A 22,809-nucleotide genomic window follows, 5' to 3' on the forward strand; every position below is an offset into this window, starting at 1 on the left:
AGAAAATGGCAATGCCAACTATGAGTTGCATCATCAAGGGAAGACTAAGAACAACCCACCCACCCACCCACCCAACACACACACACACACACACACACACTCACAACAAAGTGTTACCATAATGAAAGGAGGAAAGACACTATAAAGCTCACATGAGGTTCATCTATAGCATAAAATCTATCAATCCACTCGAGCCATAAAACACACAGAATAGTAAGGCCTACTTATTTTACAAAGTCAAGGTAACAATATTACCTTATTTGTGGTTTTGACGAATAAAAATGCTCATGTTCAGGTGTCCTAAAGAGACTAATCATAGAATCTCATGCATGCTAGCAAGTTTAACTCATAAGTCATCTCATAGAGGATTTGAACCATAGTATTTTGGTACAATAGGAGCGATACAATGCAAGACTTAGCATTGAGATCATCTAATTTTGGACAGTAAAAATGGATTAATAAAATAGAAGGATAGTCATTCACACAGAATCATTTCAAGGTCAATAGGTTATGTAAATATCTTTTCTTAATATTCTGAATTCACAAGACAACATCCATAATAAAATCACAACAGTCACCAACCCATTAAGAGTTGTACAAATAAATACTTTGTAATGAAGATCTATACACATAAGACAAATATAGATTCATATTTTGCCATTCCAAAATGTTATAAATTGCTCATATTGTTAAGAAATTAAAATCAGTAAAAAAATGTTTTCAAAGGTGTAAATTACAAAAGGTTCCAATACTCTAGATTACAATAATATAAAGTAAATATTTTCGTTTAGTAAAATGATGCCTCCTCAATAGCCGGCAGCAACAATGCACAACAGGACACCTACAATATAACACTTCCACAACACTGAATGACAATGCAACCACAATCATGACTTCTTAGGAGTGAAAAACAATAGTATCCACAATTATGAATAAAAGTTTGGTAAAGGAAAGTTCATTCATGACAATAAGATGACATAACTTCAGCAACAAATACCTACCAAAATTAGTAAAAGCTTCACACGTTAACCAAACTAAACATAAGTGAGACATCGACATTGATGCATCTTGTCATGCCCAAGGCCAACAACTTAAATTAAGCTGGAAATTTTATATAGCATTGGCCACCTTTACCAAAGAGAGAGAGAGCATGTCAAAGAAGTTCAAGACAACTTGCCAAAAAAGAATAATGACTAAAGAATTCACACAATCACATAACTATGAATAAGCTAGCTAAAAAGGTTTCCCTTAAAGATATAGATGATCATAAAAATTCAAGATGACCTTATAATTTTTTTTAAGCTGCATTCACATAAAAAAGTAACCAAATATTCCATAACTCTTACCAGTGCTAAAAGATAGTGCAGTCACAGCACCTCGCATAGAATGTGTGAATGTGACAAGCTCTTCGTCATAACGTATATTATGGACATGGATCTTCCCATCAGCACAACCCACAGCAACAACATCTAGAGCTGGAGATGAGACACAACAAGATATGGGAGAATCCCATCCCTTAAAATCATAAAGCTTTTTCTTAGTGTTAACATTCCAAATCTGCAAATTTCCTTCTTGGCTACCCAAAATAACCTGGAAAAAAAATAAAAAACAGAACTTCAAAAGCTCTCCAACAGAACTAAGACATGAGTAATAAAAGATATTGTATAAGTACCATTTGGTTCGTAAAAGGGAAAGAATTTAAGAAAGGGAATCAAGGAGAATGGAAAACAATTGCCTTTGATATCATGTGTTGTTTTGGATACCTTTTTTTTCCTTACACATCATTTTTTCCTCTCACTGGTCACCACCAACCTCCCTCACTAACTGGCATCTCACTCCTTTCTCCTTCACCAAACATTATCTCTCTCCCTCCTTCACTCACTGCCTTCCCTCCTTCACATTCACTCCCCACCATCGTCACCGACCCTCCCTTGGACATTAGGGGTGCGGGGAATTAAAATAGAGGAGTTGGGAATTATAAGAAGGTAAAGGGGTGAATAAAAATAGCATTACAAACAACAGTTATTTCCTGATTACTCCATACTAAAATCCCCTACCTATAGTAAATGAATCAAGAAGGATAAAGGAGAGGAAATCTACACAGAATTTAAGAAAGAGGATATGTACGTACCTTATTCAAGTAAGTATCTGGATGAACAATACAAGTAGGAGAAAATTTTCCTTCCAAAACGATATGGCTAACTGGCTCTAAATTTTGCTCAATTCCTTTAAAGGCCCATATAAACAAATGATGATCAACATCAACACTCAAGATGTGATCACCAAACAGATACAATAACTTGACCTTTGCCGTATGAGAGCTCCAAGTTGCAACCTGCCAATCAATAAATAATAAAATCAATTGAACCTTAATTAACTCTTGGTATATCACATCATATAACTAATCACTAATATATAAAGATGTTAGGTCATGAGATAGAGACACTTGACGCTCCAACTTTTCGCCGTCATTGTAAAATAATTATTATTATTACACTTATGATAGATATTTATTAAATAAAAAGTTATAGAGTTTAATTATCTATATACTTCCAATAAAAAAAATGTGGAGTATTTTGATAACTTAACCCACACTTGTTTCCCAAACTTAACCCGACCTAATGGTGGTATAACTCGATCCAAACTTGACTCTCCTAAATATAATCAGATTCAAAGTTCACCCAAGCCTATAGATGAACTGACTTGAAATTAATCTAACCCAATAATGAACCAACCCTAACAAAACCGGAATCTATCTATCATAATCCACCTTAAACCAAAATTGAAACAAACCAGCCTGAATTGAATTGAATCGTACCCGACCTACAACCGAAAGGGTAAATAACTTGTCATAACCCAAACCAGAACTTGATTTGGAGACATTAAGCCAACTTGAACCTAGCATGATTACACGAATTGACAGTTCTATGCGCATAACAAAGTGTATGCTTATGCTATAAGGGCATATTTAATGCTTACAGCAACATTAAACTAAGAGAACTACCAGACAATAATTACTAATTAGAAATGGAATCATAATAAAGGACACACTTAATACAGAGCCTCAAAAATAAAACCTGATGAGCACGCTTAAACACTGCAATTTTGTTCCCATAAGCTGCAAAAGTATAATCACGGTAGGAAGCAAGAGCCCGGATTTTCTTTGGAAGTTGGGGACCTTCAGTAATTTTGAAAAAAAAAATAATAAGAAAAGCATTAGAAAACCAGTGCTTGGCAAAGTGACAGCAACCAATAAGAGCATTAAAGATTCAAAGGTACTAAGAGAGTATGGCATACTAAGGATTGTGAACAGCTTCAGCACATTCAGTCTAGGGCCTAATCTCTTTTAAAAAGCTAATTAGTTCCATTATTACACATTTGAGTTTTTCACAACATTTATCTGGCCACAATAAGAGTCGGTTGACGCGCCTCACTGTATTAATCTCATATGGTACCAAATAACTACCAAAATCGGTACAAATTGTACTAAAATATGTGATTTTGGTACAAAAATATGCTTACTTGGTACTGTAACTTCCCCGCTACAATACCACCAACATTACCACATTTGGGTGTCATGTCGTATCGAATTGTCAAAGGATCCAACACGCGACACCCGACATACAGCGGGGTGTTGGGAAACATAGGTGCTCAACTACTCATCCACACGAGAGTAATAGACTAACAATAATCAGCTCATATTACCATGCAAAACACGAGAGTTCTCTCACACAGTCAAATCAACTAAACCCTACAGTTCTTGCAGTAATAGTTTTTATTTCTTTTTGGATAATTTCATGCAGTAATAGTAGTCAGCTCATATAAAATCCAATACTACATATAGATCTTAGCAAGATGCCAAGAAACACATGTAGAGTTCGAACTAAGGCATGCCAGCTTGGTGAGCCTTAGTCACACACTGTTAAAACATTGCTAGAACACAATTTGACTGAATCCTAAACCAATTGAGTCTCAAATCAAATTAAATCAGACCGGCACCAAGTAAATTACTCGTTATATTAATTATTTTTTTTCAATCATCAAATATATATACAAAGGCAGTAAGGTGTAAGATTTAGGGAATCAAGGTTGTTAGGACAAAGAGCACCGACATGTGTATATTGTAGTAACAAATTAAAACAAGGTGAGCACGAAGTAGAGGTGGAGGGCCGGAGGCCAATGCCATAGAGTTAGCACAAATTTATATAGTTCTTGGATGTGTATGCCAATTATTATAACCCCAAACAACATAACTGGAACCACTACAAACAGATCTTGTAGCTATGCGAGTCATATTATTGGCAGTACTGGTGCTTATATAGGAGATGTAATGAGGCAAACCCAAAGAAGCGAAACAAAAAAAAAGTGCATATATTGGTCTATGATTTAAAGGTCATATTCATATAAAAACCTAGTCGTCATTTGCACTCCTCAACATTGCTTCAATCTATTTCTACTGATTTTGTTCCAACTAATTAAAAAAACACTTTCTTACAATGAAAAGCAATTGGAAAGTGAACAAAAAAAAAAGAAGGTGCATTATCACCAAGCTTTTATTATTAGTTGCAGTTAACTGCAGTAATTGAACTTTTTATTCAGCATTTAAAGTATGCAAGTTTCAATTATTTTTAACAACAGAAAATTTCGCCTCTTACCTCCCCATTACTCTACTTTTAACTCTAAGCAACTAAACAATACAATTTTCCTTACCAAAACATTTCAGCAATCCTAGAGAATAAAGAACAACAAATGTCACTTTAATTGCCAACAAAAAAGAAAAAAGCTACAATAAATAAAGTTGGTCGTTTCACATTGTAACTTAGTCATTTGTTATATGAATCACCAAAATTATTAGCATCAACAATTAGGTATAAGTCAGCTAACAATATATTTCTTCTAAGAGCAAATATAACACAACACTTCAATTTCAGGTGTTACATGTGACAGATTAGCTTTACGCCTTACTGCAAGAAACCAAAATGCGACACATAATATGATATTCATGCATTCAGGAATTGGCTAAAAAATAAATAGAATTATTATTTAAAAAAAAAAAAAAAAACCCCAACAAATTAAGACCCTTGCAAGAATTACATTAGCACCTTATTCTGAACCATTCGAAAAAAAAAAAAACCTCTTTATTCATTTCATTTATCCTTCACCCCTTACAATCATATACACCAAAAACTCAAATAATTCAAATACACCAAATTTCACAAAAAAAAATGAGAAAAAACTATATATATATATATATAATCAATAATTCCAATAGCTATATAAAAATAACCCAAAAGAAAAAGAGAAGTAATAATAGAAAAGATGTCCACTTACCAACAAGGACCAAATTAAGCTTCGCACACTGCCCACCATAAAAAAAATATTGGAAAATTAGTTCTTCATTGAATAACATTAACAAAAAAAGAGAAGGAAAAAAAATAAAAGTGAGTACGTTGTAAATTTGCCAAGCTTTTCCAACGCTAACAGTGACGAAAGTTTCAGTGCCAAGCCTTTGAACAGAGAAAGGAACAGAGCTAGTGATGTAACCAATTGCTCTAAAGGGTTGAAAGATTCCTTGAGAAAGGGCAGCAGGCCCGTCTCTGAGGTCTGATTTCATCAAGTGCGATGTTGGGTGCCTTCAATGGAGAACGTTGAGTGCGCTTCAACGGAGAACTCAGAGACACAGGTAGGGTTGGAGCTTGGAGGCCTTGGATTCAAGGGGGATATTTCATTCAATTATCAGCTATTAAAACCCATGACCCGCCCGGTTATAAATGGGTTAGATCCGTCATAAATAAATCAATGGGTCGAGTTCCATCATCAATTGATCAGCTGTATAAAACTAGCAAACATGTCATTTTTTAGTGGGTCCTTAGTGTTTTTTTTTTGGGGAAATTCCCATTGGTACAACGTAGTTTTGACTTTTTCCATTGATACACTCCAAAAATTTTGTTTTCCCATCAGTACACCCAAGGTTTAGTCTTTTTCCCAACCGTGACTAACACCGTTAAAAAGTATTTCATTAAGTTAAAATAATTAAGGAAAAGACCATAATACCCCTTTTAAATATCTAATGTCTCGATTTGCGTACCGAAATTATTCGGTTAAAGTTTTGGAAGTCATGTTAGTCTTTAAAGATCTAAACCTCGAAATTAGCAAAAAAAATAGCGCAAATGTCTCATGTGCGTGTCAAAAATGTCTCGGTTTGCGTGTCATTACTTATTTGTGATAGTAATTGTTCGGTTAATGTTTTAGGGATCATTTTGATCCCTTTAGAATCTAAATCGAACTCGAAATTGTAAAAAAAATTAACGAAAATGTCTCGTTTTGCGTGTCATGACAAAACAAAAAAGAAATATCATGACGTGCAAAATGAGATATTTTTGTTGATTTTTTGACAATTTCGAGTTCGATTTAGACCCATAAAAGGTCAAAATGACTCCTAAAACTTTAACTGAACAATTATTATCACAAAAAAGTAATGACACTCAAATCGAGACATTTTTTGACACGCATATGAGACATTTGTGGTTATTTTTTTGCTAATTTTGAGGTTAATTTGGATCCTTAATGACTAGGACTCCCAAAAATTTAACCGAACAATTTTCGACACGCAAATCGAGACATAAGATATTTAAAAGGGGTATTATAGTCTTTTCCTAATTATTTTACCTTAATGAAATACTTTTTAACGGTGTTAGTCACGGTTGGGAAAAAGACTAAATCATGGGTGTATCAATGGAAAGGCAAAAATTTTGTAGTGCATCAATGGGAAAAGTCAAAACCACGGGTGTACCAATTGAAATTTCCCTTTTTTTTAATTTAATTTAGTCTATTAAGAAAACAAATCTTAAAGTTGACAGCTACGGAGTATATAAATTTAAGTAAAATTGAGTTTGACAATATTGAATTGGAAAGCGACGCATACAATATTGTGTATAACATTGAATAAGAGGTTGTTGGATACTTCCCATTGATGCTCTTTTTATAAAAATATTAAGCGACTGAAGCATGGTTTTTCTTCTTTTAAGTGTAGTCATGTTCGTAAGGCGGGTAATACTTTCGCATATCTTGTTGCTAGATATAATTATAGTGAGTCGATATTACTCGCCTAACATTCCTTAAAATAAAAATAAATTAATAAATTAAAAGAAAAGAAAGGGAAAAAAAAAGAAAAATTTGATTTTAATAATCCAACCTTTCACCGGTCTTAGGGCATGTTCTCTTCTGTTGAAATTCAGTTCAGTTCAGTTCTTAGGGCCTGTTCTCTTACGTTGAAATTCAGTTCAGTTCAGTTCAGTTCAGCTCAGTTCAGTTTAGTTCAGTTCAGTTCAGCTCAGCTCCTAATTTCCTTCTCTTATAAAATATTCATTTCAGTTCAGTTTAGTTCAATTCAGTTTAGTTCAATTCAGTTCAGTTCAGCTTAATTCAGTTCAGTTCAGTTCAGTTCAGCTGAGTTCAGTCAATGAGAACAAGCCCTTAATTTATGTCTAATGATATTGCTAATGATATAAAGCCAAATTTCATTTTTTTAAGCTCTTATTACAACAACAACAACAACAACAACAACAACCATAATAATAATAATAATAATCAATAAGTAATAAATAATAATAATAATAATAATCATCAATAAATAATAATAATAACAATAATAATTGAAATAATAATACTAATAATAATAATCAATAAATAATAATAATAATCATCAATAAATAATAATAATAATAACAATAATAATAATAATACTAATAATAATAATCAATAAATAATAATAATAATCATCAATAAATAATAATAATAATAATAATAACAATAATAATAATAATAATACTAATAATAATAATCAATAAATAATAATAATAATAAGCAATACTTAATAATAATAATAATCATAATAATAATAATAATATGTACATTTGTATATACACATATGTATAGTAATAAATAATCAAAGATCACTAATCCGTAGTTAAAAATCACTAATTAATAAGTTCAATTCAGTTCAGTTCAGTCAATCGGAACAGGCCCTTATTCTATTAATCCCACCTTTTAATTATACATGATTACTCCCACCTTTACTCCCCCATTCAATTTTATTTTTTTTTTGGTAAATAGAAATTTTATTACCAAAGAATAAGGTTACAACTTACAACAAAGCTAAGCTGTAACACCCCAAACACCAAAGACCAAATTGGCCAACCAAACACCAAACAGATTCCAGTCCAAGCCTAGCCACCTTCTAGGAAGAACATGAACCAACTATTGGACTCGGGAACTTATGCACCTTCTAGGAAGGGTACTAAGAACCAGGACCAGAACAACAACCTAAGCAGAATACAGTAAATATCTATCAATGCTATTACATCTGCAAGCAAACAAAAAAAAAATTATCTCCCTAATTAACTGTAATCTCCCGTATTTTTAAATATATTATTAATTTGGGTCAAAAATTATTTTGGTACAAATTATTTTATGAACGTTCATTCTATAATTTATTTCAATACAACTAAAGCTTAGTCCATTTCAATCATTTGGCCCATTAATTTTATGAGGCCCAATCTTTTGATTTACCCTACAACATTCTCCCCTATAAATACCCCATTAATCTCCAAATTTTTCCCACACAAAAAGGTTAGTCTTATTTTCTCCTTTGTTTTATTAATTTGAATAATTATAATTATTGATTATGGGTTTTGATTTTATTGTTTGAAATTAATTTAATTAATATCAAATTGTATTTTGATGATTAAATTTGATAATTTCAGATTTTTTAAATGTCATAATTTTCAGATTTTGTAAATTTTATAACCTAAGGTTTTTAATTATTGAAAATCATGATTTTAGGGTTTTTATGAATAATTGATTTAGGGCTTTTATAGTAATGATGTTTTGAAATTTTGGTGATTATAACTACTGATTAATTTAACTTAATTCCAGATTATTTTGAACACGTAAATTCGTGTTTTAATTTTTAGATTTCCGTTCGTTAATATTAATCCCGTTTTAATCCCGGTCAGGTTATGAACTCATCCGATTTTGATATAAAAGTACAGTTTTCCATGTAGAAACAACGCTTTAAGAAGTGCCACCCTCTCGTGGCCAAATTCAACCTTTAAATATGATTTTCGGGCAGTTTTTGATTTTAACGAAGTTTTTATATACTTAAAATATTATCCTTGAGTTTGATTAATAAAATTAATTATGTTTAAAGTTAATTAAGCATAAATATATGTTTTTATTGAAGTTTTAAGTGCTGGAAATAGTGTCTAAGTACTACTTTTGATGTTTTATAAAGAGGGTTTAATCACCCATTGAAAAGGGAGATTATTAGGGGTCTTGAAATAATTTTAAGATTTTTATTAAACTTTAAACTTGCTGTAATTTCATGTATAAGAGTCTATTTTAAGGTTTTTATAAAGAAAATTTAAAGAACTATATATAAGTCTTTAATTTTAACTAAAGGGAAGGTTTTAAAGTGATATTTGATTTGGATTTTGAAGGTTTTAAAGTAAGTTAGTATTGCTGTAATTTTGATTGATTGGGTATTGATTGAGATGTTATTATTTGGTTTAGGAGAGGAGTTTATTGAAGGTGATTTCTAGTTAGTAAAGTGGCATACCCATTCGTTTGCTCAAGGTACGTACAAGTTACGAAACCTTTCTTTTAGGTGCATGTTTAAGGACGGATCGAGAACTTAGTATCATGTATAGGGATGACTGAGTTAAATTGTTTGGTTATACATTGTGAATTTCGTATGACGTGCACTATTTTATATTGCAAGAATTATTTGTGCTCTAATTACGCAAGGTGCGCTTAGAGGCAAAGGTATGTGATTGGTGTAAAGATTAATTTATTACTCATTCATCATGATTATGCAAACAGGATGAGTAAAGGAAGAATTCAAGTCTTATAAGACGAGGTTAAGGTTTTGGGGTGCCTTATGCACTCAAGGTGTTTATACACCGAGGTAGTAAAGGAATAAAAAATAAATGTTGCTTGTCACTAATAAATCAAGAATTGAAATTGGGAAATTGTTTTACTTGATTGGATTGATTGTATTGTTTGCATATGAGTCATCACCAAGTCTAAACCTGTAAATCACGTAAACTGCAAGATGGATGAGCAATAAAACTCTGGATTGGTGCACATCTGGAGTAATGACAATCAGGGGTTGGGGTACATGGGATATTAGCCGTGTACTTTTCTCGAGGCCGTCTGATCTACGAGTCTCTTATTTCAAATATATTTTTTTAAAACTAGGAGTTAGGTGAGATCTCATACTAACTAGGGTCACGGAGTCGCACCCGTGGTCGTTGGATGTTTATTAATGTTTCCGAAAGGAGGCATGGAGTTTTTCTTTTATTGATGTTCCAAATGGAGCATGGGTTGGACAACCTTGTCTATTGTGTAATCCAATGAATAAAAATAATGATATACCTATTATTAATTAATGGAGTCTTAGTAATATAAATAGTTGAGTCATGTGCCGAGTCTATAAACTAATGATGCATAATGGTTGATTATTAGTAGCATGTTAGGGATTTCTTTTACGTTTTGCAGCTTGTATGTACTCAGCTTTGCTAATTGCGTGCTTTGTGTGTCTTTCTTTGGTCATGGCCTTCGCCTTTCAGTGACCCTGTGACGATCCAATTTTTACACTTGTAATATTGGGGAGCAGATTAACCACAGGTTCTTACATACGCAGCATTTTCATCAGAGTTGTGGGATTTTGAGTAGAGAGTTGGTTATTATTCGCGGTTTATTTCTTTTCATAAGTTTGAATTTATTTAAACTCTGTTTTATTTATTTACTACTTTTGTGGAGTTTTGAATAAGGGCCTTAATGGTTCCAAGTTGTATGATTTAATTTGGTTTTGGTTATTGGTTTTGAAACTTATTTATAACTGAGTTAGTTTGTCCGCTGTTAATTTCTAATATAGCCTTAACGTTTGAACACGTAGCGGTAGCACGCCAGTAATTCTCTTGAATATTGTTCAAGGTCCTCACAGGTTTAAAGAGAGAATTATTGGGGTGTTACATTAACTCAGAAGCTGATTTACAATTTCCTGTAAACATTAAAGCATTTCTTTGAAGCCACACATTGTAGACCGTTTCACAAAAGCACATCACAATGAGTCTGCTCCTAGCATCAGTTTTCCTGCAGCATTTTGCAATCCAGTGCAGTTCATCAGCAAAGCTAAATACAGGCATAGTGAAAACCCAGAATTTGTAACATTGAAGACCAGATCACATTTGAATAAATGCAAACAAATAACAAATGGTGCACATTCTCATTAGCACCAGCACAGAAGAAACAACAAGGATCACAAGGGATTTGCCATACTAACAGTCTGTCCTTAGTGACCAATCTATCCAGAATAGCAAGCTAAGTGACAAAAATACTCTTTGGTGAAGCTTGATTATTGCAAGTGATTCTCTTCCAGGGAACTTTAGGGCCTTGAGGTTTAATGATACTGTACAGTTTCTTGATCTGCATCTTGCCATTGACAGTAGCATTATCCCATCCACCAATATCATTTACAATTTCTCTACAAGCAAGGATCTTTTTCAAAATCTAGGAGCCTTGTTAGGAATAGAAGCAATCTAAAAAGTCTTGCCTACAAAATAGTAAATGTGAACCCATTTGACCCAAAGGGTATCAGATTTGCTAGCAAGGTCCCAAAGCACTTTAGTAATAGCTGCTTTGTTCAAGTCTTCCAAGGAAATCAAATTCCAACCACCACAGGACTTGGGAAGGCACATAAACTTCCAGGCAACAAGAGCTTTCTTTGTAGGGTTACCTTTCCCAGTGCATAAGAAACACCTAAATCTAGATTCCATCTCTCTAATGATTTTCTTTGGTAAAATGAAAATCTGAGCCCAGTAAGCTTGAACACCAAAGAGAATGCTTTTAATTAACTGTAACCTTCCAGCATAGGACAAGTGCTTAGCAGCCCAAGTATCAATTCTGCCTGTAATCCTTTCAATTAAGGGCCTGCATTCAGAAATAGTGAGTTTCTTAGAAGACAAGGGAACACCTAAGTACTTAAAGGGGATAGTGCCATTAGCCATTCCCAAAACCTGCTGAAGCTCACATCTAACATGATCCAAAATACCCCCAAAGTAGGCATCACTTTTATCCAAGTTTGCAGATAAACCAAAAGCATTAGAAAATTTCTGAAAAGCCTTAAAAAGAAGCTTAACAGAACCCAAATCAGCCCTAGAGAACATCAGTAAATCATCTGCAAACATTAAATGAGTAATCCCAAGTCTCTCACACCTAGGATGAAAGTTAAAATCTGGATCCTTAGTCATATTCTGCAAACAACTAGACAAATACTCCATTAATAAAGCAAAAAGGAAAGGGGACATAGGATCACCTTGTCTTAAACCTTTCTTTGCTTGAAAAGGAGCAGAAGGATATCCATTGATCATAACTGAGTAGGAAACATAAGTTATACAACTCATAATCCATGTTATAACCTTGTTAGGAAATCCCAATTCACCAAGCATAGTCTCAAGGAAACCCCATTCAACTGAATCATATGATTTCCTAAGATCAATTTTCAACATGCACCTAGGAGTAATTTTCAACATGCACCTAGGAGTAACAAATTTTTGAGAATAGCCTTTGATCAACTCTGTAGCAAGCAAAATGTTATCCCCAATGTGCTTCCCAGGGATGAACCCAGCCTGAGCATCATTAACAACAGAACCCACCACCCTTGCCAATCTAGCAGTTATGACCTTAGAGATCAACTTATAAACAAGGGTGCAACAAGAAATAGGTCTATATTCCTTAACATATGAAGGATTCTGAACCTTTGGAACCAGAGTAAGAGTAGTACAACTATAGGATTTCACAAGAACACCAGTGTCAAAGAAATCCAGAATAGCCTTGTAAACATCATTTTTCACATGGTTCCAAGCTTATTTAAAGAACACAACATTGAATCCATCTATGCCAGGAGCTTTGTCATCTCCAATACTAGCCAAAGCTTGGTCAATTTCAGCATGAGAAACAGGAGCAAAAAGAATATCAATGTCATCAAAGGATAGCTGCTTCCCAGCCCTAACAATAGCAATATCAACAACTGGTAAAGTACTAGCAGCAGAACCTAAAAGATTCTGATATAAGTTAATAATTTCATCTTGAACTAAACCTAGATCCTTCAGCAGAACATCATCACTATTATAAATAGAATCAATTCTATTCCTATTCTGTCTTTGTTTAAGAACAGAAAAGAAATAATGAGTGTTAGAATCCCTAATCTTGATCCAGTCAACTCTTGAATTTTTCTTTAAGATACTCTCATAAGTATCCATCCAATACTTCAATTTTTCTATCCCAGCAGCCTCCTGATTATGAAGAGAAACATTAGTAAAGTCCTCAGCTAATTGAGATTGAACCTCAGTAAGATGAGACTTAGCCGCTTCCAATCTATCAGTGATCTTAGTAAAATGCTTAGTATTTAGATCTTTAAGACCAGACTTGACATATTTTAGTTTCTTCCAGACTTGCAACATAGAGTTACTAGTAACATTGACATTCTAATGAGAAGACACAACTTCCTGGAAATCCTTGTGAGAAGCAAGGCAATTCAGAAATCTAAAGGGTTTGCCCTTCCTAGCTACGGAGTGAACCAAATCCACCAAAACAGGACAATGATCAGATAAAGAAGGAGAGAGATAGATAGCCTCAGTTTGACCATAAGCCATCATCCAAGCTCCATTCACCAAACCTCTATCAATTCTGGTAGCAATCCTATCCATTCCATAACCCTTATTATTCCAAGAGTAAAAGAAACCTTTACTCTTGATTTCAACAAGATCTAAGTTATGAACAAAATCTTGGAAATCCTTAACCTCATAGTCAGTAACTGGATTCCCATTAAGCCTATCCCGAGAAGACAAGACAGAATTGAAATCACCAATACAAAGCCAAGGTAATTGAATATTACCTAAACCTTTTATATCAGTCCACATAGGATCTCTATGTTGAATAGAATGCAGCCCATAAACAAAGGTACAGGCAATTTGATGTAGCAAATCCTTAGTATAGATAATTGTATGAACAAACTGCTCATTAATAGTTATAACATCCAAAGAAACATCATCAGGTTTCCAGCCAACCCAGATTCTACCTTTGGGAGAGAAAGAATAATTGCAAATCCACTCCCAAGCCTTGCCAAACTTCTTTTTTACAAAATCAAATTTATGCAGTTTAACTTTAGTTTCTAAAATAGCTACAACATCAATAGAGTGGTCTCTAAGTAACTGCTTAACATCAGTCACTTTATTGGGATCATTCAGACGCCTAATGTTCCAAGTTGAAATAATCATGGCACTAGAGGGGGATTACCATCACCCCCAATAGGATTAGCAGCCTCCTCATCAGCCATTAAAGCATTGTATGTATTCACCCTAGTAACAGCATGCCGAGTCTGTCTAACAGTATGAGCTTTAGTCTTTTTCCCCACCAATCTCCATCCATCATCAGAATTAACTAAATGATCTTCAGCAGGAGTAGTCATAGGAGGATGTGTAGGTTGTACAACATCAGCATTGACCTTTGCCCGAGGAACAGTAGTATGAGTTTTAGGAACCCACACTTGTTTCTGAGCAACTTCTTTCACTGCTTAGGGTATCAGTTCCCCAACAATTCAAGGGAAAGTTTGGGAGCTTGACCCATAAAGGGATTGTTCTGAGCACTTCAGAGTGAAAATCAAACTTTTCACTCCAAGGTTTAACAATATTAATAGCAGGTTTTCCATAAAACATATGGGGTCCAGAGAACAACAAAATAACCATCATCATGCTAGAAGATTTCTGGTTTTCCAAAATCACTCCAATTCTGAGATATAAACCTATGCACAACAGCAATAGTAGGGTAGTAACCCACAACATAGAATATTACAACATTACACCACTTCTTATTACCCTGTAGCAAATCAGCAGAAACCAATTTAGCAACAAGCTTACCTTCCTTAATAACAGGAGCAACATAGAACAGAGCAGATCCCTTTGCAGCAAGTTTTCCACGGAATGAGGTATCATTATTTGAATTAGGAGCTACTAATCCCTCAGAATGTTCAGGTAGATCAGCATTTGGCATGGGAACATTCGAATTGGGAAGAGAAGAAGTATCAAGAACAGAATCCAATGGAACAGTAACCGGAGAAACCCTAGGTACTATTCTATTGAAATCCTTTGAAATCGAGCCAAAATTTAGGTCCTTAGCTGCAACAATGGTGTTTACATCACTTCGGGGCAACATTCCAGCAGATGGATGAACTAATCCAGGAGCTGGAGTAACAAGTTCATCAACTTCATCAATCAAATCTGGGTTGAAAGTAGACCCATAATTCCTTAAACTTTCCAGAATCTTATCAATCGGAGCTATATGAGTATGTTTTACAGCATCTTGGGGGAGAGGAGTAGCTTGTTTCTTCTTCTTTGCCATTTTTAAAGATCTCAAGGAGGAAAAACCATCAAAATCACAGAACTATGGAAGAGAGAGAAGAGAGAAAAGTCAACGCAAAGTCAACGCCCCAATTTGAATGTGTTTGACTTTCGAATGTGTTTAACCCCCCCCCCATTCTATTTCATTAGGCCCATAAGGTCACCCAACCTTTTACAACAGGTTGCCATCCGTGGCAGTGACGGTTGAATTAATTTATTTCTTTTTTTTTTCGTTTAACTCTTGTTCCTTAAACGATCTCTCCTTCCCTGATTCCCTTTCTCACCATAACTTCAATTCACCCTAATTCTCTTGTTCTTCCCTTCACTATTCTCCTCGTTTTCCTTCGACAATGCCTGGAAATAGGCAATTTTCTGGCTTCTGGTTCGTCCTCTAATTCAAGAGGTGAAAGTCAGTCCAAGGTGAAATGCAACTATGGTAGGGACGCAATTTCGCGTACAGTGAAGCATGGACTTAATGCTGGAATGAAGTTTCATGGATGCCCTCTTTGGCCAGTATGTTTAATTTCGATTTTAATTAAACTTTGTAATTTTGGGTTTTTTAGGTCGAAAATTGAATTGGGTGTGTGTATTTAATTACAGGATACTTGTTGTGATTTTTTTAAGTGGGATGGTGTGGAAATTGCTGAAGATTTGCGGTTTACAGTGTTTGAAAAGGAGACAATCATTGCACAGATGGAGTATGAGAAGGGTTTGTTGGATGAAAAAATCAAGAAATTGCAGCTTAAGAAGGAGAATGCAGAGGAAGAATTATAGGAATTGAAGTTTGAACTCTGTCAAGTTAGGATTGAATTAATGAAAAGCGCAAGGAATGAAAGGAATTTTTCTATGGCTTTGCTGTTATCATGATTGTTTTTTGTTATGTTACTGTTGTATTTGAAATGAATGACGTTAAAAAGGATATGTAGTGTTAAGATGCTGTTGTAAGCTCCTGTAGTTTGTGAAATGAAATGGCAGTTGTACTCTACCTTCAATGAATAATAACATCATTTGATTAAATAATGGCGACAAATGAACATTGTTTCCAAAATATACACTGCCTTGAGTGATTGTTTCTGTGACTACATATGCACAGATCAGATTTCTCAAAAGAAACAGAACAACATTGTTTTAAAAAATACATGCATCCATTGTTTCAAAATAATATTGCAGCCCATCATTGAATGTTGATACTATTAGTCAGTACAAATATATAAGTTTTGTTGGACTGACTTGGCAAAAGAAACAGAACTAGACCCTTAGCTATTCTATTGAAGTGTGGATGTTTGGCTTGATTGTGTAAGCTGAATGGGTGTACCTCTCCTAGTTGGTGTCTACCAAAAAAAAAAAACACACACACACACACAAAAAGTTATGCATCAGTATAGAAAAGAACATGACAACTCATATTTTATTACATCAGAACACAAATAATCACTTATATTGCTGTATGCATTCCTATTAGGTGCCATGTAAACACCAACACCTAAAGGAATTGCTCTAAAGGGCAGCAGAACACAAATAACCAATTGCTCTAAAGGGTTGAAAGATTCCTTGAGAAAGGGCAGCAGGCCCGTCTCTGAGGTCTGATTTCATCAAGTGCGATGTTGGGTGCGCTTCAATGGAGAACGTTGAGTGCGCTTCAATGGAGAACTCAGAGACACACACTAGTACAAAATTGGGCTTAAGTAACACTCATTGGTAACACTTTAAAAATTTTAGGATTGTTTGATTTTTACGTAACACTTTTGTAACATTGTCGTATTAAGTAACATTTTTTGTAACACATTAATATTATGTAACAGTTAATGGTAACACTTTGATATTAGGTATCATTTAGTTGTAACACTTAATTTGATGTTACTCAATCCTTTTATTTTCTAATTAAATATATTTTTCTTCTAATCCCACTGTAGAAAAAGCTAATCGCTGCCCTTTATTTTAATTTTTCATTCTAATCTATCTACTCTTCTCATTCTCGCTCAAAAATGTTTTCTCAGCATGAGTTAAGATTCTTTAATCCATGTAGCGCAAAACAAGGTTGTTGGGTTGTCACTTCCACTTCATAGATCTACTTCGATATTTCATTGTTCTTTGAAAGCGAAAGACGGGGTGATCTCTGAGCTACTACCAGGTTCGTGGATCATACAATTTACTTTGATTTTTACTATATTATATACTTAATTTAAGTTAATATGTTTCAAAGTCAGCGTTTTGAGCAAAATCGATGAAATTAAGGATTACCCTTTGTTTGATTGATTAAATAATCTCATGGGTTATGGTTCAATAATCGAATTGTTTTCTGGGTTGTGTTTGATTTTTTAATGATTTAGTGGGGTTTTTTTTTGTGAAAATTAAATGAGAAATTGGGGAATTAAGATTATGGTAATTTGGAGATGGAACCTCAAACCCCATCAAAAAGCAAAAATTCGATGTTGGGGGTGATGGTTTTACTGTTCTCCAATCTCTCAATTCTCGTTCGGCTTCTTCGCTTTACCGTTCTCCAATCTCTCAATTCCTCCTATTTTTGTTCCTTCTCAATGAAAAATCGTTTCCACCAATAAGTTTTCACTTCCCTCCCTCTTCTTTTTTCTCTAATTAAGGGTTTTCATGATGTTTGTTTTAGTGATTTTAGCTTTAATTTGTGTACGAGTGTGTACAATTCATCCTCAATTTTCTTAAATTAGGTTATCTTTCAATTGCTAGTTATTTGCTGAAATCTGAAGTTTTAGTGATTTTAGCTTGAAGTAGTCAGTTAATATGTGTATAATTCATTCTCATGTTTGAAATTTCTGTAAATTTCTATAATATAGATGTATACTACTAGTTAGAATATGGATTGATGGTGAAATTGCTGAAATTGGCTTGACTATTTTTTTTTTTTTGAAATTATGATATTGGGATTTTAGCTGTTGTGGAGTTTCAAATTGGCTTGATTTTTTCAATTGGGGTGGTGTTGGTGCTTATGGAAAGTTAAGGCCATGTTCTATTCACATTGTAAGTTGACTAAGTTCATTTCAAGGCCAATAAGTTTAGATAAATAAGTTCAATTGAGGACATATACGAGTATATAAGTTAATTAATGGACAAGTTTATTCCGAAAAGGACCAATTCAGGGATTTGTACATCTATTTCAGACCTCCTCCAACAAGGAGCTACAATATAGACGCAACTGTCATTTCTGTAGTGTTGATTTGCATTTAATATATGCATTTTGTAGCCTTTTATTGTGTGGGATTTTATATGTCTTTTTTTTTCCTCTCTCACATTGCATTGCATTTATAGAATCATTTTACTTTTAATTTAAATTGCCTAGAGTAAGTATCTCTTTTTATATGTGAACATGATCTATGCTGTACTTTTTTTTTAATGAAAACAATGATGCAGAGAAGGGAGGAAATGTATCAGAAGCACAAGCGTCTCATCATAAAGACAAGAAGGGACCTCCAAACCATTAACGAATAAAACTAGAAAAGCTGAAAGGCGCACTTTACAAGAGGTCACAGAGGTGCCAAATCTACATAAAAGATCCAGACTTTGTCATTCATGTGTGTGTGTGTGTGTGTGTGTGTGAGTGTGTGTGTGTGTGAGTTGGGGGAGGGGTTAGTCACTCGTTTGAATTTCTGTCAACTATCACACTTAATGCAAATGTATGGATATACTATCAACAATTTGAGGAGCAACGAACAAACACAAAGTTTGATTGATGAGAGAATTAAGGTATTAGTGGCCAACCTATGTAGTGTAAAGACCTGGTGTTAGACCACCTATTCTTCCTGCATCATTGTTGATTCCAGGTTCCCCTCCCCTAATGCTAAAATGGGTCCAAGGATCAAATCAGGCTACCTATTTTCCTAATTCCTAGTTTTAGGGGTAAGTTAATGCTTTCATTCTTTATTGTTTTCTTATGTGATTTTGACAAACTATCATTGTAGTGTTTTATATTTCTATTTGAACTTGTGTTATTTTTTTTTTGTAAGTTAGTGGTTAAATTTAGTTTTATGCGATAGAGCACCTCTATTTTGCAGTTGGTTTGATTTGAGGTTTGATATTATAGTGGCAGTCAAATACCCATGGGTTGTTGAATATTCATAGGGTCATTCTTATTTTCATTAGGACCCAAATTACAATTAGCTAACTGTTGCAATACCCTTTCTACTAGGAATTTGTAAATGAATCTAGACTTTTGTTTTATGTGCAGTCAGGTGCTCAGGTTCTCTTTCTGTGCTCAAGGTACTCGAATTTCCAGTCAGGTGCTCTTTCTTCGTTCCTGTCTCTCTCATTTTTTTCTTTTTTGGCTTATATTGAAATCAATGTGGAAAATACATTAATGCCTTGGAATCTTAGGGTGGTTGGCTTGAATGTCCTAGTTTTGAATCTTATTTTAATTTGTACCCTTTCTACTATGATTCTACCATAATAACTTTGTTTTTATATCTATTATGCAAATTTTCATGCAAAAATCTGCCTATTTTGTGTATATAACTCAAGACTCTCTGATTAATACAGATCAGAAAAATATTATTGGCTCAGTAGCTAATAATCAAGAACTTGTCTAATATTCTTGCTTCTCTATAGGACAGCATACATATTCATTTCAGGTTAAGATATTATGGTGTATTGCTAGAGCATGCTTCCAATGGTCAATTGTCTTTCAAATCAGACCTGATGCATTATCATTTGACTGCCATTTCTCCTTGAGCCTGTCAATTTCCCACCACTATCACCATTTCTTTCCCCTCTTAACATTCTGTCTTCTATATTGAGCTACAAGAATAATGGAGTTCATAACTGAAATCAGAGCTGAAATTCCGAACTGAATTCAGAGCTGAAATTCCAAACTGAAATCCAGAACTAATATCAGAACTGAAATCCAGAATTGAATTCAGAGCTAAATTTCAGAACTGAAATCAGAGCTGAAATTCATAACTTAATTCAGAGTTGAAATCCAGAACTAAAATCAGAGCTGAAATTTAGAACTAAATTCAGAGCTGAATTTCAGAACTGAAATCAGAGCTGAAATTTAGAACTGAATTCAAGCTGAATTTCAGAACTGAAATCTGCAAAGGGGAGTGTGTGTGTCGTAGTCGACTTCAGTGTCGTGAGAATAATGATATCTTTTACTTAGATGCATATATTAAATACTCTGCTAGGTGTCTGACACTCCAAAAACCTGTTTGTCATCAATGATGTTCGCCAACTAACTCTCTTGTATGTTCTTTGTAAGAAGCAAGATCCAGATGGAAGATTTTGAGAAAGCTAGACAAACAAGGATATAACAAAATAGAAGCCAGACAAACAAAGATAGAGCAAAATAAAAGCAACCGGGGATATGTTCACTAAGGGGAAAGAACAACAAACCAATAATTCCCGATGAGTTCTTAAAGCCATATAAAGGCCAAATTGTGAAAGAAACTGTAGCATAATTAATGAAGACACTCAAGCAAATTGATCCAGAAGTGTTGGATACTTTGACTCAGTCACTTGAAAATGTGTCATCCAATCCAGAACTTACAGATCATATTCCGATTGTACACTTTAATGAACAGAAGCGAAATGATGTAATGGTTAATAATTTAATATATAATCTTTTAAAAAGCATCAACTCTTATTATTGCGTTATTTCATTTTTGTTATGGTTGTTTGATATATGATGCTTTCACACATAGGATCAATTGGATCAAGATGAAGAATTGGGATAGCAATTTATGATGCTAGAAGAACTCTACTTACTTTTACCGTTGTTTTGCTGCTGCTACCGCTGTTTTGCTGCTGTCTTTTTCTGTTACTATTGACATTGTTGTCTGATCTGTTGCTGACTCTTTCTCATTCCATTTGCTGCCACTGCTCTGCTACTGCTGGTTGCTGCCAACTAATGTCTGCTACTGCTGGAAGCTTCCACTACTATCTGCTACTGTTGGTTGCTGCTAAAGACTAGAGGTGATCGTTTGAGGGCTTGGACGGGAAACGGGCCGGGCCTATACTTCATTTTTTGTCCAACGGGCTAATTGTAGCTAACCCGAACCTTTTCATACGGGCTTGATAAATTGTCCAAGCCCGCTCTATTAATGGGTCGGGCTTGCCCGCGGGCTCACGGGCCTAAAATATTTGTTTTACATATATTTAACACTAATTATTTTTTTTTATCATTAACATATGTTAATATTATTTTGATTTAGTTATCTTAAAAATTTCTTGATCACTAATGATACTAGAAAGAAAAACATATTTAACTTGTGACATATGTTAGTGAAAAAAAAGGAAAGAATGAACTTATTTAATACAAGTATAATGATTAAATATAAAATTGAAATAAATAGTTAGGTTGTAGCTAATAATAGGTTAGAGTCCAATATAGTCTCTTTGTATTTATTTTCTAAAATATACTACATAATCAACTAACTAAAAAATCATTAAACTATTACTTTTTAAAATAAACGGGCCGAGCGGGCTAGCCCATGGTACATATTGTCTTGTCCGTGTCCGCCCATTTATATTAACGGGCTAGGCCTAGCCCACCCAAATTAACAATTTTTTTCAAAATGGTTGTCCAAGCCCACTTTTTTTGCGGGCCGGGTTGGGCGGGTTTAGCGGGTTCACCCGTCCATGAACAGCTCTACTAAAGACTACTGATGGCAGCATCCGTTACTGCTTCTGATGTTCGGCTAGCTAGCTATGTAGCTGCTATATGCTGTTATTATTATTTTTATATTTCCTTACTTTTTCCAAGCTAGAGATCGAACTTAATATTCTTTGTGTTTGGATTATTATATTGTTTGGCCAAACATTAAAATTGGTGTTTATGGATTTTTTTTTGTGAGAATTATGAAAGTATTTCAATCCAAATTGTTTTCTATCATATGTGTTGATTTCTTATTCATGTAGTTGTTGTACATATAATTTTTTTCCTTATATTTTAAAAAATATAGTAAATAATAATAATAATAATAATAATAATAATAATAATAATAATAATAATAATAACAACAACAATAATAATAATTTTAATAATAATAATAATAAATGTTACCTATTAATCTATAAAGTGTTACATTACTTTGTAAAAAGTGATATATAATGTCCAATAGAGTGCTACTATATGTCAAAACATGATTGAAAATTGTTACCTAATAATCAACAACGTGTTACATTAGTTCGAAAAAATGATACATAATGTTGGATAAAGTGATACTATATGATTAAAAAATGTTACTAAAGATAAGTAAGTGTTACATAAGAAATAAAGAGTAACACTTTGAAAATGATACTAATAATGTAAAAAGTGATACATAAAAGGGTTTATAATAACACTTTTGAAAGTGTTACTGTACGTTACCCAAAGTGTTACATA

The 22,809-nt window shown here is 33.8% G+C and overlaps 1 protein-coding gene and 1 long non-coding RNA gene across 3 annotated transcripts in view; one reads left to right on the plus strand and one right to left on the minus strand.

The window, feature by feature from the left end:
- LOC110712633 (U3 small nucleolar RNA-associated protein 21 homolog) overlaps positions 1 to 17,074 on the minus strand; it is a 38,563-nt gene extending 21,489 nt beyond the window's left edge. The window contains exons 1-6 of the mRNA XM_021891106.1: positions 16,985 to 17,074; positions 5,450 to 5,544; positions 5,332 to 5,359; positions 3,078 to 3,178; positions 2,132 to 2,335; positions 1,347 to 1,590 (exon numbers count right to left, since the gene is read on the minus strand). Coding sequence (XP_021746798.1) covers positions 1,347 to 1,590; positions 2,132 to 2,335; positions 3,078 to 3,178; positions 5,332 to 5,359; positions 5,450 to 5,544; positions 16,985 to 17,054 — 742 coding nt within the window. The 5' untranslated portion in view covers positions 17,055 to 17,074. The remainder of the gene's footprint in view (positions 1 to 1,346; positions 1,591 to 2,131; positions 2,336 to 3,077; positions 3,179 to 5,331; positions 5,360 to 5,449; positions 5,545 to 16,984) is intronic.
- A 329-nt stretch (positions 17,075 to 17,403) lies between these two features.
- Positions 17,404 to 21,607, plus strand: LOC110712635. 2 transcript variants are annotated; one of them, XR_002509632.1, is made up of 4 exons: positions 17,404 to 17,592; positions 18,846 to 19,331; positions 19,660 to 21,019; positions 21,128 to 21,607. It is a non-coding gene; the product is annotated as an uncharacterized LOC110712635 (long non-coding RNA). The 2 variants fall into 2 exon arrangements; XR_002509631.1 differs by having other exon boundaries at positions 19,660 to 21,607.
- Positions 21,608 to 22,809: the final 1,202 nt, after the last annotated feature.

Source organism: Chenopodium quinoa, unplaced genomic scaffold, assembly GCF_001683475.1.
Source record: "Chenopodium quinoa cultivar QQ74 unplaced genomic scaffold, ASM168347v1, whole genome shotgun sequence".
NCBI classification, from domain to species: Eukaryota; Viridiplantae; Streptophyta; class Magnoliopsida; order Caryophyllales; family Amaranthaceae; genus Chenopodium; species Chenopodium quinoa.